Source organism: Notolabrus celidotus, chromosome 4 (genome assembly GCF_009762535.1).
Source record: "Notolabrus celidotus isolate fNotCel1 chromosome 4, fNotCel1.pri, whole genome shotgun sequence".
NCBI lineage: Eukaryota > Metazoa > Chordata > Actinopteri > Labriformes > Labridae > Notolabrus > Notolabrus celidotus.
In genome coordinates, this window is record NC_048275.1 from 9,359,643 (window position 1) to 9,379,527 (window position 19,885).

At 41.3% G+C, this 19,885-nt stretch overlaps 1 protein-coding gene across 2 annotated transcripts in view; it reads right to left on the bottom strand.

The window, feature by feature from the left end:
- mlip (muscular LMNA-interacting protein) overlaps nt 1–18,487 on the bottom strand; it is a 33,938-nt gene extending 15,451 nt beyond the window's left edge. The window contains exons 1-5 of one of the 2 annotated variants that reach the window (XM_034682748.1): nt 18,475–18,487; nt 15,658–15,780; nt 6,606–6,731; nt 1,115–1,186; nt 65–142 (exon numbers count right to left, since the gene is read on the bottom strand). In XM_034682748.1, coding sequence (XP_034538639.1) covers nt 65–142; nt 1,115–1,186; nt 6,606–6,704 — 249 coding nt within the window. In that variant the 5' untranslated portion in view covers nt 6,705–6,731; nt 15,658–15,780; nt 18,475–18,487. Of the gene's footprint in view, nt 1–64; nt 143–1,114; nt 1,187–6,605; nt 6,732–9,044; nt 9,199–15,657; nt 15,781–18,474 lie in introns of those variants that run through there. The other variant, XM_034682749.1, reaches the window with a different exon arrangement.
- Nucleotides 18,488–19,885: the final 1,398 nt, after the last annotated feature.

The window sequence follows — 19,885 nt, forward strand, 5'->3', positions numbered from 1 at the left end:
TGTTGCCTGTTTGTGGTTTGAAATAACCAGAGATATTGACCATCTGTGATTTGTGCAGTGTTACCTCAGCGTGTGTGTCTGTGACAGCTACATCCAGCGTGTCATACGGACTCTCTCCTCGCTCCACCTGCTCATCTATCACCTGTGAAAGCAAAACAGAGTGTGCAGATTAGGACGGCTGCTCTCTGTGACTGATAAGAAAGTATTATCAGATGAAATGACAACATCTCTACACAACTCATATTCAGCTGCTTTATATTCTTCACAACAGCTCTGTCCTCTGCAGGCTCTAAGGTATCATGATGCAGTGTGAATGATGCTATGTTTTCATTTTCATGTCTATTTGAAGCTCTGTCAGTTACAGCTATTCCCTGTACATCATTCCCTCTTCTCCTTCTATCTTTCTTCCCTCAGTCTTTTCTTTCTCCTTTTCTTCCTTTTTTTTTTTTTTTTTTTGTTGAGACAAATGTTTCATGTACTTTCTCTTTATTCCCAATTATTTTTTAATTGGTAGAATTACAATAAAATGTGGAGGAATAAAGTTTGAACCATTGATTGTAAAAAATAAATATGGACAGAACAACAGCTATCCTGAGTGAGGCTGGAACATTTAGAGCTCCCCCTGGTGACTGGCTGCAGTACAGGTCTTGAGCCCTGTGTCCTCTTATAACAGATGGAACATGGATCAAACTGGGAAATTAAAATACACATTAAATATTTATTTCTCCAACATGGTTTCTGTCAGTTAGCAGTTAGCTCTTATCTTCTTATCATGCTGGTTTATGTGCATGTGATTAGATTTTGTAGAGGTTGAGCTTTTTGATATTCCTGAATAAACAAACAAAAAGGGATCCTTTCCAAAAATAAATATGAGACCACTCCTGCATCGTGGATCTTCGGGAAGTAACCATCACTGCATCATATAGAACCTGCTTTTTAAAATAATCGATGGAATCCCCTTGGGTAGAAAGTAGAAAGCATTATTATGTCTTAATTCCCAGTCATTCCTCCCATAATTCTCCCAATTGTAACATTTGCTGAAGTGGCTAAATGAAACTCTCATAAGAGCCTCATACAATAATCCAGAGGATTAGACTCAGATAATTGAACTCACCTGCTGATCCAACAGGAGAGTGTTTGTGGGAATCGCAGCGAGTGATTTGTAGCTCAGTTTAATCTTGTTTGTCTGGAGTTTGAAAAGAAAGAAGAGCAGAAAAATAAATAATTTATAATTCAAATATTCTGCTTTTTTCTTTAAAGAAAGATTTAAGATAATTTTTCATATGTATTTCATGAGTTTATATTTTTCCATGCATGATTTATATGTAGCTGCAACTGGCTGCAAATCATGCAAAACAGTCACACTCTGGATACCTGTAAGACGAGATGTCTGAGAGCATTGATTGACTGCTTTCACAGCACTGTAATCACACTCAGATATTACACCACATTGTTGACTGGCTGCAAATGTCACCAAAAAGTTCAACTAGTGCTTAAAGTGGGATCGAAAGCAAAAGGCACCAACAGAGTAGAAGGAGGACATAAACTAAAGCAGAGCTGGATGATGACACAGGTTCAAATTAAGTTACCTAGAGTGGTCAGATTTCATCACCACATTCATAGCTTTAATTTTCTTTCTGTCCTCTTCTCTGCGTGTCCGTCTCTCTTGTGTGATTGAAGTGGAGTCAACTTGTTTTCATTGCTCTCCAGTAGATTCTTCCAATGAAGGCCAGATGTCTTCACATAGCTGGTGTATGTAGTCTATATAGTCTGGTGGAAAACTGGATAGGAGCGTGGTGATGCGGAGATACAGAGGGTCTTTTGTTTTTGTTACATACTGATGTCTTTTTTTCAATAAGTGTACGTTTGTTGTGAAAGTTAGATGGAACTTCTGGTATCTTTCATTAAGGGAAGAAAGTGTATGTAACAAATGGATGTAGCCTTTTGGTTTCAAGTGTGGGCAATGTACCTCAGTGGCTTAAACCAGAATTCTGTCTAATGGCCAGCAGGGGGCGACTCCACTGTTGGAAAAAGGTGTCCATTTGTATGAGATTAGATGAGGGAAACAGCCTACTTCTCAGGTTATCACCCCAATGAAAATGTTCTCATTTAGGCTCAGGGCTCAATACCTGGTCTGATTTCTCCTTCAGTAAGCACATGACAGAAATACATTTGGAATTTCACCCAAAATTAAAATTCTGGTCACATCTAGAGTGATGTGAGCAGGGTAAACTTTAGGGCATGGCTACTTTGGAGTCACAAGTCTCCTTAACATTTCAACCACAACAAAGATTTATGAATGTGTATCCACTCTGTTGTCCAAATAAGTATTAGTCCTGGTTCTACACAAAAAAACAGCCAAACTGCAGATCTTACAACTTCAGGGTCCATGACACAGTGGCTGCATCCGCTTCCTTTATACATTCTATATATAAATCAACTTCCACACCAACAAGCAAGAAAACAAGACAAACATGTCACGCAACTTATATCTCCCTGCATGCACAGAAAATATAATCCCCATTAGTTAATACTGAGAATTTCATGCAGTGTTATAAACATCAGGGTCTTATTTTTAGCCAAGAAACCAGAACTACTTAAAAGCTGCAAGATTCCCTCTAGTCTTGACATATGACATTTAAACTGAGCTGTAAACAGATGGCTTAAAGTCGGTGTGAATCAAAGGTCTATCATGCAGTTCATGCGGATATTTAAAGCAACTCCACACTGAGAAGAGCATCTGCTCTTCTATTTAGAGACATGAAATCTGTTTTTGACAACAAAGCGTGAGAACACATTAAATAATATCCTAAACTTGTCATGCATACGGCAGGCAGAGCAGCTACCTTTCTTTTTTTACCCTCTGTGTCACTGTAGTCTGATATTCCACTCCCCGGCCTTGGGGAGGGTGTGGAGCGCAGGGAGAGGGACGGAGAAGAGGTGAGGCTTTTGACAGGTGGAGCAGGAGAGGGTGTAGGTGTGGGGGAATCTGTAGGCGATGACCATCCAGAGAAAGCGATGGGTGTGTAGCGTGAAGGTGAAAGATGACAGTAAGATGTGTTTATTTTGGCAGTTTTGGATTCAGGGCAGCTCCCCCTTGAATCACACCTTCCTGCACTGTTTTGTGAGAGAGGCAGAGGTGATGCCGTGTTGCTGCGGGTGGCACCGGATGAGCGTGAGTACCAGGGCTGCAGCGGAGGAGGTGAAAGGCAGATAGGGGGTGATCTCAGCTGCTGAGGGAGGGGGTGAAGCCTTGAGAGAGATGGATTTGGCGGAGGAGTCCATTTTCGGGGAGCTGAGGTCTCTGGCTCGTTAATTAGTTTGGGGGACGGGGAGATTACTTTTTTAAGGTTGTTTTCCTCATGGCCATGGGAGTATACGTGCTTATTGCTCGGCTTCTGCTCCGGGGGAATGGAGATGTGTGCGTGTTGTAGATTTTTGAAAGCTGGAGAGACTATCTCTCCACGCTGTGGTGGAGAGATAGATTCAAAGTTTGAATAAAAAACAGGCAGTGGAGCTCGTGGAAATCTGCTGCTTTTCTCCGCTGTGGGTGAAATGACCTGCTTCCACGAAGGCCCACTTCTTGATTGAATTTTCTCTGAGTATTTGTTTGCTGGGCTTTGAAAGTTAGATATTCTGCTGAGCTCATCAGACTGCACAGGTGGAGGGGAAGTGATGCATCTATGTGGCTCCCTGTGAACGTGGCTCTGACTGTCTATGGATGCAGATGAGGAGTAACGAGAGGAGAACTCCAGGGGGATGGAGGCCACACTGGAGGCTGCAGAGCAGGCTTTACAGAAGGACAAGGTCACAGGGTTAATAGGCCAGCAGGGGGTGTAAGGCCTCTGCAGGGCTGAGGACAGCACAGGGAGTCTGCCTTTCCTTAGGATGGCAGTAAGAAGAGAGAGGCGGGTGAGAGGAGGCCGGTGCCGGGGAGGTGGAGGAGGTGACTGGGCACAGACAGAGGAGGACAAGCTCTCACAGGAAGAGAAAGGGGTTTGAAGCAGACTGGAGCCAGGGGCGAGAAAGTGCCTCTTAATTTGGACCACAGCAGGGGAGAAGATGCCGGAGAGGACAGAGGAGCAGGGAGAAACAGTGCGGCTGAAGGAGGTGGGAGATGTTACAGAGGAGAGTGGCACAGCAGACCAGCTCTTGTCTCTGTCCGAGCCCTCAGAGAGGATGGACTCTCTGGAGGAGGCCGGGGTGGGGAACAGGTCTGCAGAGTATGTAGGGCTCGCTCTGTCCTCTGTATCTATATTTGCATAGCAACCTGAGCTAACCTCAGAAAGTCCAGAAGTATCGTAACACTGCTGCTGGGAAACGCCCCTGTGTTTATACACAGCTGTTTCCATAGAGGCCGTCCCAGCGGGTTCATGGTGGGGCTTATTTTCAGACTGAACACAGACTGGAGGGGACTGAAGGCTCATGGGATCTGGTGACAGATTTAACTGAAAAACAAAAAAGTTTTCATTAAAAAACTTCTCTGGTTGGTTGGAGGATTAAATTTGTAATTTGTCTAACTTCCACTTTAGGTTCTTAGTCCGAGTGATTAAAATGTCTGACTTGCACATTAAAATTTTAACAAGGCTCTGTCAGATTAATCCAATTTGTGCAGACCAGAGGAAGTATTTTGATGGAGCTGCTATCTGTCACTCCCTGCAAAGAACTAAAATAAACCAATTAAAGAGCCCAAACTAACTCACTGAACTATTTGCATTTCAACTTTTTCCAAATTCCAATTAAAGTGTCAGATTTAAAATTGAATGGATGTCCATGTCTGATTCATTTCTTGTTTTAAACTAACTCTAGAAAGTATTTAATCATGTATGTCAACTTCAAGTGTGAATTCAACCTGCGTGAACACACAGAGGCAGCTTTACACACACATCATCTGTGCGTCACAACTATTCAACAGATTTTATTTGGGCAGACTTTAAAGGAGACCTAATATGCTGACCCATATTTTAATACATATAGTGTTACAATGTTAGATGTCCATACTAAACCTTGACAAAGTTTCTCAACATGATACAGGGATGTCTGCGTAATCCCAACATGTTTTCCAGCTTCTATGATCAGCATGTTCCGAGGACTTTAAGAGACTTGTCCTAAACCTGTCATCAGGCTCTCCGTCCTGCTAGGTCAATGTTAAAAGACAAACCCACCTGCAGCTCTTTCAAATTCTCCCTCGCCTGGAAAGCCTTCTTTTTCCTCCGCTCTGCACTTTGTTGATTCAGTATGTCTAAGCAAGTTGTTTGTAAGTGTTCTTTTCATTGTGACTTACCAAAGATAAAGGCACCTGAAAACAGTCTGAAGATTTGATGTTTTCGAGACAACAACAGACACAGTGCAGCTAATCATGCTCGCCATTTCACTGATGACTCCTTTGTAAACTAAGGCCAGTAGGAGCTGGATTTGGGTCTCAACTGTTACTGAAACCTGGGGCTGTTCCATCCATAAAGACCTTCCATGAAGGCTCAGAACCACACGTTGTATGTAACAATATAACAGCAGGTAATGTAATGTAGCTAACGTAAAATGGGGAGCCAACAGTTAGTCTCAGATGTTTCCTGTAAAGCTATAACTTTCAGGTTGTTTCATGACTATGAAGCCTTGTCAACAGTAACACCCAGAAGCTGTGTCTAACTTATATCACTGGAAAAGCAGTCAAAACAGAGCGCTTCAGGCAGAGGCTGAATAGTGCAGAAATGAGGGTTCAAACGCAGTAAATAAATAAAGACTTTGAGGTGCAAATCATTCAAAGCTACTCCATAGGTGTCACAGACTGACATATTAAGAGATGCAAATGAGTATAATAGGTCTCCTTTAATGAAAATACCCAATGAAGGTGAAGTCAGGGAGGGGAAATTGTCACTAATCTCTCATCTTGAAATAGGACTGAAACATGTCAAACAAAGTCCAAGACCCTGATCTTTCTCAGAGAAAGTGTACAACTCCAACACTTCCAACATGTTCTCCCATTTTTAACCATAAAAACAAATCACAGTTTGTCGACAGGTGACTTCTTCTGCCCAATCAAAACCCTTTCTCTGAATTAGCATGTCTGTAGACTAGCTTGCAAGCATTATATTGATGTGAAACAAGAGATGAACATCGTCTACCAACATCAATGCGTGGCATGTTATTTGCTCATGACTGGTGTCTGCCGACAAGGCAAAGGTTGACCGATACAGATATTCAACTGATACATCAGTTCATCTTTAAATCACACTTAATAATCAGACTCAACTGGGAAAAAGTGTTGGAAATGATCAAAAGCATCTAACTCTGTGTAACACATCAGTTTCATGTGCAGTTTCATATTGAACTGCATGATGCCTTAAAAGTCAAATACATTCAAAAACCTTTAACTATGATCAAGTGTATCACACAGCCTTCAGTTTAACTTGTGTATTCAACAGATGTCTGCTCTTTAGACCAATCAAACTCTGAAACTTTAAAAACATGTCTGTTTAAATTCCTGTTTCTAACACTTAAAGATAGAGGAGAGACATAGACTCTAATGCAAAGCACTGTAAGTTGTACCATGTCAAAGCTCTCTATCAGTCTCCACATGACATTGAGCGTGTCCGAGTTGTACTTACTTGCAGTTTTGTCCCCACTTGCTTTGTTTTTCCTGCTCCTCCCTCTTCACAGTCTCTGATAAAGACTTTCTCTGCTTTGAAAACCTCCCCGTGCGACATGGTCTCCTCCTGGGACACACTGAAGTTCTGCCAGGAGGACAAGAAGTGAATGTTTAGGAGGGAGTGAAACCCGAGAAAACCCGAGGTGAACTTCAGCGAGCCTGTCTGGGCTCAGGGGTGTTCTCAGTTTCACCGTGACACATGCCCCACACACATATAGTTCACATGTACACGCACATGTCCTGCTGACGCTGGTGCAGCACATGCTTCATGTGCAGAACTGGATAACTGAGGAGAGGCATGAGTACATAGAAATGCACACTAGCAATTGTTTTTTAAAGGAGTTTGTAAAGGCAGTAAGTCAAAAGCAGTTGTGAGTGTTGTTTTATTTATGACTTAATATAATTTAGCTTTCTGTTGACACTTATTTTAAGCAGTCAGCATGGGTTGAATGAAGTCCTGTGTGTATGAATAAAGAAAGACCACAGTTGTTTTTGAACCAGGCTGTAAACGTGTATTTCTGCTGTAAAGTTAGCATCTAAATAGTGGCGCTAGGAACCTTTGGCTTTTGGAGTTAGCCTCAAGTGGACACTGGAGGAACTGCAGTTTTTTAAAGTTATATTTTGGGCCTTTTTGTCTTTATTTGATAGGACAGCTGAAGAGAGACAGGAAATATGGGGAGTAGAGAGCAGGGGAAGACATGCAGGAAATGGTCGACCGGCAGGGAACCGAACCGGCGACCTCTGCGACGAGGACTGTAGCCTCTGTATGTGTAGCGCTTAGACCGCTAGACCACCAGCGACCCGGAACTGCAGTTTTTTGCACTTCTGCACATTGGCTTTGCTTTTCAAGACCAGAGGTTGCCAGTTGATGTAAACAAGCATGGATACTAGATGGCCTTTCTTAGCACTGTGTGGTTCGGCAAGAATTTTATCTAGAAAATGGAGATAAAGTTGTTCGTGGGCTGTGTCTGGTTAAACTGGCATAGAACCACTTTACTTAAGCAATGTGTAACCAGCAAACGTTAAGGCGTTAAGCAGGGAGGATCAAAGGCTGGTGGTGCTAGCTCTTTGAATTTAGCCACACTCGGCAAACTAATTCAGCATTGTTTATCTGCAGACTCTGTGAAACCCATGTTTTGTTGTGTTGAATAAATCATACGTAAATAAAAGTTTTCTGACTGTTTTCTTACCTTTAACTTTAATTTGAACTGTTTCAAAGACTGGGGAATTTGTCGCTTCAGAACATCATCAATCCAGGCATCTCTACTCTTGCATGATTCATCTAAATACATCTTATTCATTGTTCCATCACGTCAGACATAATGAATGTTGGAGACTTGTTCAGATTTAACCGTCGAGGGAGAAACGTCGGTTAATGAGACGTCTGTGAGCGACAGGGAGAATTCTCACATCGTTGGATGAAAGAGAACCAGCACACATTTCAAATAACATTCAGTCAGAGCAAGAAGGCTGTTTCCTTATTCAGCTCATTTACACATTAGAGCAAAGTTAATGTTTATTATTTTCCAGTAAAAGTCTTTTTGAAGTTAGAATGATTTTAGTTGAATAGTTCCCCAGATATGACATGAGGTTCAATATGCTTTAAAAAGAAACAGCTGTCAGAGGTCCTCCTTCTCTTTCATCCTGAGTGTGTTTCAGCGCTGCTGTCACTTTCACTTTAGTGAGGAGGTAAACTCTTCTACTTTTACCACAGTCTAAGTGTCTGTGATCATGGTTTGGTACAGAATGTAGGAAGTTTTGCCACCTCCGATCAAAAGTAAGTTTAAAAAAAATGCTGTTGCCTTGGGTTTTCTTTTAACGAGAACGGGATTGGAGTGTTCAGGTGTTTTTTGTCTTTTTTAAACACAAACTAAACAGAGAAAATTAATTTTAATTAAACCCTGCATCCTCCCAGGTGCATCATTAAAATTTAAACTGATAAACTGAGCTTTGAATTTATTCACAGAGTAGCTTAGAGCAGAGCAGTACAAGTTTCTGAATAATAAAAGGCATACATGCTGTAAACTCAGTTATTCATGTAAGTGAAGAATCCTCATTTAAACATACAGTATATGTTTTATCTACAGACTATAAAACATAGATGTAGCCTATATATAACATCATGCAGTGGTATCTGAAGAAACATTTTAAAACCCAGTGACAGTAGTCGGCATGATGGAAATCCTGTCTCCACCTACAGTATCTTTTAGTGGACCTAGAAATGGGCTCTCTCTTCCGTCAACACTCACCGGCTGCTTTTTCAGCACAAAGCAGCATCACCAGACAGCGGGAGTCTCAAGACCGAGGATTACCCGCAATAATTACAGGATCAGTGGTTCCCACCTCCATGATGAGATAAGAATCTCCTCAGATACTGAAAAATAGGAGTCTTGTGTACCTGCTGTGAGGGCTTCAGATTGCTGGAGCTGAGACGGACTAGAAACGCAACGCAGCAGAGCCAGTGGAAGGACACATTGACTAGGGTGAAACCTTTCGACAGACAGAACACAGGTCTGGTGTAAGTTCCCCGTAACAGTACTTCTTAGTCAACTCAACTGAGCCCTGAACTATGCAAATTAATGTAGAGCTCCTAGCATAAATTACAGTGGGGCAAAAAAGTATTTATCCCACTTAGAAAGATGAGAGAGGTCTGTAATTTTCATCAGAGGTACACTTCAACTATGAGAGACAAAATGAGAAAAAAAATCCAGGAAATCACATTGTAGGATTTTTAAAGAATTTATTTGTAAATTATGGTGAAAAATAAGTATTTGGTCACCCACAAACAAGCAAGATTTCTGGCTCTCACAGACCTGTAACTTCTTCTTTAAGAACTTCTTCTGTCCGCCACTCATTACCTGTATTAATGGCACCTGTTTGAACTGGTTATCTGTATAAAAGACACCTGTCCACAGCCTCAAACAGTCAGACTCCAAACTCAACCATGGCCAAGACCAAAGAGCTGTCGAAGGACGCCAGGCAGAAAATTGTGGACCTGCACCAGGCTGGGAAGAGTGAATCTACAATAGGCAAGGAGGTTGGTGTGAATAAATCAACTGTGGGAGCAATTGTAAGAAAATGGAAGACATACAAGACCATTGATAATCTCCCTCGATCTGGGGCCCCATGCAAGATCTCATCCCGTGGGGTCAAAATGATCATGAGAACGGTGAGCAAAAATCCCAGAACTACACGGAGGGACCTGATGAATGACCTGCAGAGAGCTGGGACCAAAGTAACAAAGGCTACCATCAGTAAAACACTACGCCGAGAGAGACTCAAATCCTGCAGCGCCAGGCGTGTCCCCCCCTGCTTAAGCCAGTACATGTCCAGGCCCGTCTGAAGTTTGCCTGAGAGCATATGGATGATCCAGAAGAGGATTGGGAGAATATCATGTGGTCAGATGAAACCCAAATAGAACTTTTTGGTAAAAACTCAACTCGTCGTGTTTGGAGGAAGAAGAATGCTGAGTTACATCCCAAGAACACCATGCCTATACTGTGAAGCATGGGGGTGGAAACCTCCTGCTTTGGGGCTGTTTTTCTGCAAAGGGGACAGGACGACTGATCCGTGTTAAAGGAAGAATGAACGGGGCCATGTATCGTGAGATTTTAAGCCAAAACCTCCTTCGATCAGTGAGAGCTTTGATAAATTCTTTAGAAATCCTACAATGTGATTTCCTGGATTTTTTTTTTTTTTTTCTCATTTTGTCTCTCATAGTTGAAGTGTACCTCCTGATGAAAATTACAGACTTCTCTCATCCTTCTAAGTGGGAGAACTTGCAAAATCAGTGGCTGACTAAATACTTCCTTGCCCCACTGTATATGAATGGACTCATGACAAAAAATGTGCCCTCTGTCCGGTGTGTGAATAAAGATAAGCCAAAGGTGTTTTTTGAACCCAGCTGCAAACATGTTAATTTCTGCTGTAATGTTTGGCATGTCAGTAGTGGAGCTAAGCCTCAAGTGGACACTAGAGGAACTGCAGTTTTTTGCACATCTGCACACTGGCTATTTTTTTTTTGAAAACTGCCAGTTTATGTAAACAAGCACAGAAAAACATTCTATCCAGAAGCAACTTCTGCGTTTGCTTCATTTATCAACGCCTGAGTTGCCGCTTTGTTTAATCTCATGTGATACTTCATTTAATTTAAAATGGGGCATCTCTGCTCTAAGTCTACTCAGTAAGTGCCTGCATGTTGTAGTTTTATACTGGTATTTATACACATTACATACTAGAGTAACACGGCATTGCATGGATTTTGCAAGATTAGCATAATTTCACACTTTCTTACTTTTATTCAATTTTGTGTACAGATTTTCTGTCAAGGGTAGACTTTGGAGACTTTACCCACATTAATATTCACCAGAGGAATGTAATCTCATTTCATTTTGCCAATGTTTGTATGATTTCATGGTATTTAATCCAAACATAGATTCAAGCTGTTGTATAAAATGTTCTCTGATTCAAACTGTAGTGATCGATACGCTTCAGCTCAAATTAAAAGATATTTTTGTACACTCTACTGTGTGACATTTAAGTTGAACTAAAAGGGAATCTGAGTATGACAAGCATCATTAACTCCCACATGTATTATAATTATGATCCTAAAAATACATATATGACATTTTCTAATGACACTCTTCAGTTTTATAAAATAATGAATGTCAGTGCTGTTTCTCTATATCTTAATTATACACTGTGATTCATGAACTGAAGGCTGCCAGTGTGACACTTTTTGAGGGACTAATTGGCAACTTGGGTCAATGATGCTGTCACATGCCATGTGTCAGAGGCGGTTATATTTAGAACTTTAATTTGATATACAGTGAGTCAGGGGGAGATTTTCATGTGTAAACCAATTGGCATGTCTCTAGGGTGATCATGTACTCACACATAACTCTGACGAAGCCTGGACTCAGTTTTATTTTAAACAAGTCCATTTAAATCTATTGACTCAAAACTTGTTACTAAAATATTTGATGTGTAAAAGTACATAGGTCATGTGAGAGTGATTAAATGTAGTCTTTTTTCAGTGAGTTATTTTTGTACTTCATTTATTTTGGTTTCAGCCACTGGAAAAACTCTTCACAAACTTAAGTTTATTTTAATTTATTTTCGCCTGTTCTCATTATCTTTACACGTGTGATGTCTTCTGGCACAAAAATGAACAAAGTATCTCAGAGTACTTGTACTGAGTGATTCTGAGCATCCACAGTTGCTCTTATTCAGCCCCCTCGGATGTTCTGTCAAACACAATAGATTGAGTAGGAATAGAAAAGAAACCTTTTGGATTGAAGAGAGAAGATAATGAGGCTTAATGAATCCGAGTGCTGCCCATTATATTTCAAATCAATGGTGGTGGATCAGCATGCATGCTGGTAATGATCCCTTGCTTCATATACTGATTCAAAGTAAAACTGACAGACATATGTATAATTACCCTGCTTTGTCTTGGAAATCTATGGCAGTGTGGGCTGCTCTTTCTCACATTGGTCTGTTAATGAGCTGCATGCTCCCACAGGTAATCCTTTACATTCTGCTCTGTGCTATAAACATTCAAATGGCAGCCATCTGTCTACACAGAGCTAAGCTGTAACATGTAAATATGACAAAATGCCACTCACCCTGAGCCATAAAAAGCTGTAAAATACATTTTGGACATCAGTCAAACCAACAGTGTACTCGTGAAAACATGTAAGTGTGCAGAAGAAGCTGTGTGTGCCTGCACATTTTAATTAAAATACCTCTTGCCAACTGCAAGAAGTGAGATAAGGTTCTCAAACAGAGCCTGTGCAGTGCTTATGAATAGACAATATGTTGTTCACTTTGACCAAGAACTGCAGGCTGCTGTGTCTGCTTACATGGTAACTGAAGTCATTGCAAACACTTTATGTTGCATGTTTGCATAAGAAGTATATGTACAATGATGTGTTTGGTGTGGAGGAAGTAAGTGGCTGTTGGGGGGGAGTGGGGATGCTGTTGGAAATACATTTCTCCAGTTTATTTGTTGCCAACATTTCCCATATTTGATTTGACCTCCAAACAGACACCGACATGCTACCAGAAGCCTAAACTTGCTCTTTAAATTCTGTTAATCAAGGCTGAAACCGTTCTGAGGCAAAGGGTCGGGGTCTAGTATCCTCAAAAGCACCCTCACTGCTCTACAAAAAACACAAGTACCTTCATGGCTAGTTATAAATATTATCTTAAAAATAAAAGTATCCAATGGTGGTTTGCACATTTGATTTTATTTTGGGCTGCACAGTGGTGCAGTGGTTAGCACTGAAGGGAGGGAGGTTTCTCATTCAATCCCTCACCAGGCTGGAGTATTTCTGTGTTTGCATGTGCTCCCAGTGGGTTCCATCTGGCCACTCCGGCTCCCTCAAACAGTCCAAAGACATGCTTGTTGGGCTAATTGGTAACTCTAAACTGTCCATAGTTTTGAGCGTTTGCATGAATGGTTGTTTGGCTCCATGTGCTTGTACTGTGATTGAATGGATACTTGTTCAGGGTGTGTGCTGCCTCTCAGCCAATGGCAGCTGGGATCAGCTTGACTTGGATAAGTGGGTATGAAGACTGGTGAGGATAATGGATGTATATTTTATTTTAATACTCATTTAGGGTGTAGGCATAGTCCAAAAGTGCCCCAATATGAACAAAAAACTGTTGTAGGGGTATTCCAAATAAACTTGCAAAACTACAGGTTACCATCTGCAAAAGTGTTTCTTGACAACTGATCCTAAACGCAGAAAGAAATGTTATTTTTGGGTTACACGAAAGCAGCATTTAGACATTATGAATGTGTTTTAATGAACACAACAAGGCTTCCTTTTCATATGTGGTACATTAGGTCTTACAAAAACTATGCTACACTGCAGTTTCTGGGTTCGCCCCTTTCTGAGTTACACCAAAATGACTTCAAGCCATGCATATGAGTCTCTATTTGAACACATAACACAAAATCCAATATTACGCATGTTTGAAATGATAATATTCCCTGTATGAATGCTAATCATGAGTTGTTCACACTTTTGCAACAGAGTAGTCTTGTGTCATATGATGTACCCCTCAGGTCGACAGCACTTGGGAAACCAATGGTGCCACCCCCCAGTGAGAACACCTTTGAAGTCTCAAACAGGCAGAGAGGCAGAGAGCTGACCTCAGGCAGCGTAGGCAGTCAGCTGTCGTGAGGCAGAGAGAGGGTTGGTGCTGCTGTGATGTTCATGCTGGATGAAGAACCAATAGTACATTAAGACTTCAGAATTAGGCAACATCAGGGGGGTCTGATTCAGCCACCCTTCTCCCCCCGGTTTAATGTGTGAGTGAGTACATTTGAAGTCCAAGATCAAAAATAGGAATATCTTTAAGACATCTATTATAAGAATATTTTGAATGAGTGTGTTTTAGTTCAGTTTCAGTACATATTTGCCATTTCATTATTATTTACTTTGCTCCAATCAAATGTAAACAACATTTTTCTCCATGTTTTTACGACGAGCTGAGAACTTACATCACGATTGGCATCCCTGACTGAAAATTGTATGCAAGAAAGAATGTGTCCTGATTAATCTGAGCTGGTGGAGGAATGAGATAAGTATTGCTTAAGTATTGATTTATACATCTTGAAACACTACGGAGCTGATGTGTGAGAAAGGAATAAATACAATAATTTGACTGTGTCTAACTGTTCATTAGCTAATGCTGCTCAATCAGTGCTGGATTTCATTTGTATATATTTCAAGCACTGGTAAGCACTCTATATTTGTTTAACATGAAGGAACAAGGCGGATGTTTTCACAAGACATGCTATGGGTTTAATTGAGCATAATGTTAGCTCAGGCAGGCCACGAAGTCAAGCTCAGCACACAGTCATCAGTTAATCTTAATGCCAGCCCTCAATCAGTTGACAGCTCGTCCAATTACCCACCACACATCCAATTGGCAAATGTCAAAATGGGGCTCTATTTAAACTGCTTTGCCCGCTTTTCCTGCTTTGCACTCTTCCTGCTGCAAGCCGCAGCCATGCTAGCCAGAGAGAGGATGCAAGTTCAATGCACTTCCTCACTAGCTTTGTTTACATGGATCACTAACTTTTAATTTCAAAAACAGCCTGATCAGAATAAATATGGGTCATGGAAACACTTTAATGCAAAGTAATTGATCCAATCATGCCCATTCATGAAGAAATCCTACTGCAATTCTGTTTGTTACTCTGATCATCTTCCATGAAAACACTTGATCTGATTGTGAGGAAATTATTCTTACAGTGCACCTTGTACCCAACTGATGTGACCAGTTTTTGCTTTTGTTATTGTGGGAATGGATGAGAGGATTGTGGGAACTCGGGATTGTTGAGTGTCTCAATGTTCAAATTGAGTTAAATAAATAAATAAATAAATAAATAAATATATAAATGAAACACAGACATCTGAAGTCACAGACCCAAGAGAAGAAGAGAATGTAATCTCTGGTGCATTGTGAGGAGGGAGCAGAGAAGCATTAGAGCGACAGCTGTGTTTTTAAAGGACAAAAACAGACAGGAGTAACAGTTTCCCCTTCTTCAATTTTAGCACATTAAATCTGTGAAACAACTCAACCCATGCTAGAATGATTTTGTTCTGATTAAAGTGTTAATGCATGGACACAAAGGTCTTAATCAGAGGTAGTGTCCATCTAAACGGTGGAGCTTGAATCTCCAATCAGTTATTGTAATCAAGAAGAAGAGTTGCAGGTGTAACCATAGCTACTGGCTCCACTTCCAGGAACAAGTGCAACATCCATTCCTCTTGCACCCTCAATTTTGTATGCAGCTTAGTGAATCAGGTTAATGTGTTCTTTATACCAACACATTTATATTAAAGACAAAAAACTCAACATAAGATGTAGGAGTCAGATTGCTTCACTTTGTGGACTGTAAACTGTTTGAGATAGAGCTAATGTCACAGTTAATCAAAACCACTCATTGATTCTCCTTCTTTCATGCCTCTAGGTGTCTGCTGCTGCCGTACCTTGTTAGGATTGTCTGTCAGTGCTCCACGTTTTTCCTCAGAGGGGATTTTTTCAGTTGGTAATTCCCACACCAGTGGCACAAATGTGAAAACAGAAGCCTTAGGTTGTTGTCCTACTGAACCCTGAAAGACAGACAAGAGAAAGTTATTGACAAAAAGGTTCAAGCTCATAACTATATTTTGTGTTTTTCTTGCAAACAGCTTCTTAAAGCATAAAAAGACTTTTGCTCTGAAATGATGTTTCAGTCATGCTCAACATTATCGTCCATTCACAGTTGAGTACCACATTTAGTGTTTCTGATTCCTCATTGCTTCACAGGGTTTTGTAACTATACCCCACCACTAATGAGCCTTCATTACACACACACAGATTAGGCAATTTAGCACCCTGCAGCTCAAAGCCTCAACACACCCACACTCAATGAGCACAAGTAATGAGGTACTATTAAATCAGCTCAGGTTCTCCTCTGTGAATGCCTCTTCTCAAGTGTTTCTTGTGCAGAGTTGTTAGTGTTTGTGAAAATCCATAAAGTTATGCAGCTGACAGTCTGCATTAATTAGAAAGACAATCAGAAAGTTGAAACCTTATCCAGAGCCTTGACCCCTGCCACACATTTACCCAGGTTTGGTTAAAATCAGATAAAACTAATTACACTGCAGGAGCGGAGCAATCTGAAGCTTCAAATGTAGCCGTCAACATTTGTTTCCCCAGTTTGGGAGTGATTACAAACAAAGGGGAATTATTTCAGTATTGCTTTGGAGACTATGCTAAATGACTTGTCACAGAGAAGGAAAGCAACAAATCACAAATACTTATTGTGTTGTATGTAAGTAGAGCCATCAGGTATCTACTTTCCTAAAACTTTAACTTATCATCCCTTACATTTATACAAGGATATTTATACTTTCTACTTCTAACATTTTCAAAAACAGCCTTTCTACTTTTATTTTAAAGGTGACATATCATGCAAAATCGACTTTTTAATGGTTCTCTACCTGAAATATGTGTCCCTGGCATGTCTACAAACCCCCCGAGAATGAAAAAAATCCATTCTGCCCCTGTTCTGATTTCTACACCTTTCTGTAAATGTGTGTGAAACGAGCCGTTTCAGACTTCCGTGTTTTTGTTACGTAACAACAATATCCGGTCTGTCACGGAGTCAGAGCTCGGAGCTTGTTCAGCCCATAGACTGTATAAAATAATTCTGAATCCCTCCCCCATTTTTCATTACCTGCACAAATGTATGGTAACAAGGAGCTTAGGAGGGAGGCATGCTAGTTGTAGGCTGTCTTAATAAACACAAAGGTCGGTTTTACTTCCCACGTCTGCAGATTTGAAGATCTAGTGGATGATTTTTATTTATCATGGATAAGTGCTAGCGCTAGTTAGCATAGCTACATAGCTACATGTCGAAGCTGTAGCTGTGTACCAAGACAGACGTCAACATACTGATAAATAAAACAACAAGAAACACTAAATCTGTGACCAATCGTTCAGAAAGGTCCTGCTACAGGCGCCTCTCCGTCAGGATCAGATTCTGGATCAGATTCAGAGGGTTGAAGTAACGATCAGATCTCTGAGCAGCCGTGTATATTCAGCCAACAATTAAACATTAGATCAACGTGCTGGAGAGCCGAGGCACATCCACTTCCGGAGGGGGCGTGGTCAGAGGGAAAACAGAGTGTTCTGAGGAGGACTGAAGAAGAGGGTTTTTCAGGCATGCCAAAATCTGATTTCAAAGTGTTTTTTGAGCATAAACTTTAAAGACATGTTTTGGGGACCTCTTAGACCAATATATATTGATGAAAAAAGCGTGATATGTCACCTTTAAAGCATTTCACAGGAATCATAAATAGTTGTACTGTCATAAATACGACCCCAAGATCCTCCAACTCCAACTCTTGAGGTAGGGACTCACTCCTCACTTTATGTTCCAAATATGAGACCTTTTTTTTTTTTTTTTTTCTCTCTCTTGTCTGCATATATATTTCTGGTTTGTGTCATGTTTGTCACAAACTGTCAAATATTAATGCAATTTATTCTTGCAGCAAAAGAAAAGAAAGAAAACATTTTTCCTCTGTGCTTGTGACTGTGTGCATGCGACCATCACCATCCCTCTTAGAACTCTGGCCTATCTTTTATTGACAGCTAACATCATGTTCTGTAAAAGAGGGCGCGCACACCTAGGTGGGCCAAAAAAAATAAGAGAAAGTAAAAGAAAGATTACATAAGGATATACAAAGGGACAGGGAAAGAGGAGAGAGAGACCTAAGACACTTAGATGGAGAGGGACCATCTCACCATTACACCAAAACAAACTCTGTGCGGTGATACTAATGATTAAGCAACCCTTAGTGTCCACAATCATTACTGAAGCTTGGGTCGCAGAGGGTTGCCGCCGTGCTGGGTTCTATTTGTGTAACAAGACCACCACTGGTGCAGATGATACCACTTGGGTCAGACCAGCCGAGCGGTTCAGCCCAGCACCCGGGCCGTGAGAGCAGTCAGGCCGAAGGACCAAACACGCCGCGGGAGACCCAGGCCAGGGGACAAGCCAAGGACCCAGACCGGAAGCAAACAGGTACCGCCGGGGCACCCAGGGCGACCCCAAGGTCACCCAGCAGGAGGAAAGGGGGGCGAGGGGGGAGAGATCCCACAGCCCCCCCATGGAACACCCCCACAACACCGCCCCCACAGCCCCCCAAGACAGAGCCAAAGGAGCCCCCAGGGCCGAGGGGGCCCAGCACATATGAGACCAATTTTAATGGATAGGATTTAAACAAGTGGCAAAGATTAATCAGTTTTGTTTCCTTCACCAGAACAAAGGGGATGCCAGTGGTTGCTCATGTACAGAGGCGGCTGCAGGCCTCCACAAGTTTGGGTTTCAAGTCCGGCGTGTAGCCCTTTACCGCATGTCTTTCCCCATTTCCTCTCCCAGTTTCCTGCTCTATCCACTATTCTGTTCTCAAAATAAAGGCATGTAGCCCAAAAATAAATGTTTTAAAAGAAAAAGATGGAACAAAGAAGAATACTGGAAAGTACTATAATAACCAAGGGCAGCAAGAAGAGGCTTTCCATCAAATCTCAGATTGAAGCTGTCGTCAAAAAACAAAGACGGCAATGAAAACTTGTAGAAGAAACAACAAAACTACAAAATGGATTGGACAAAAATAGGGATGCATATATTTCTTAGAGCCCTTCGTGCATTCCCTTTCAGCATCAGTCCTGCTGTGAGTCAGAGGTATGCTTACACCTGCATTAATGCAGTAGGTGGAAGTGAGAAACACTGCCAAAGTGCACACTTTACCTCCACTTCAGCCAGGCTACATGAGTCACGCCTTCTCAAGAGTTCAGTGACACTCTGAATAGTCTCTGTGAGGCTGTTTTATTCAGCCGCTCTGTAGGTCGACATCAGGTGAAGTGCCAAACATGGTGGACTTGAAGACCACTGGCACACGCTCTGCTACTCAATGCTAGCTTACAAGTGATCCCAGTCATGCACCATGTCTGATAAACTATCCACCAATAATGGGAACTTTTTTCTTTAATATTTTGATCAAATTGTATCTTATAACAGCCAATAAGAATGGCCTTTGTGTTCCTGTTAACAGAACAAAGAAAATTCACCCCCCGTACAGTGTGTTCCGATCAAGAAATGAGCCATCCAGACTACACTCGTCTTTTGTTCCAGGCTGTGAACATGTTTATTTCTACTGTAAAGATCAGCTTTTTTGAATTGGTGTGTATGTGATTTCAGGTACTTCCGGCGCCAGCCTCAAGCGGATCCTCAATGAACTGCAGTTTTTTTAGTACTTCCGCATTGGACTCATATTTTTAGACCGGATGTTGACGCTTGTGCAAGACCTTATTTTAGTGTTGTAAGCTTTCTAGTTTCCACTTGTAGAACACATATTTTTGTCCAGGGCTCATTTCACTGAGCTTTGTTGAGCAAAGGAAAACAGTATATTTTGAACTGGAACTCAATGCCTTTTATTTAATAACAATCTAGCTTTAGTGAAATGTCTGTGAAGGTTATCAGTCATCCAAGTCATGGTAATCCAAAGCTTGATCCGTAAGGCAACTGGACTGGTAGAGATTATAAATTGTTGAAGACGTTTCACCTCTCCTCCGAAAGGCTTCTTCAGTTCTGACCAGACATGGGAAGAGCTAGAAAATATAAGCCTCTAACAGTCGTGGGTGTGTCAAGGAGTCACAAAAGGGTCCTTT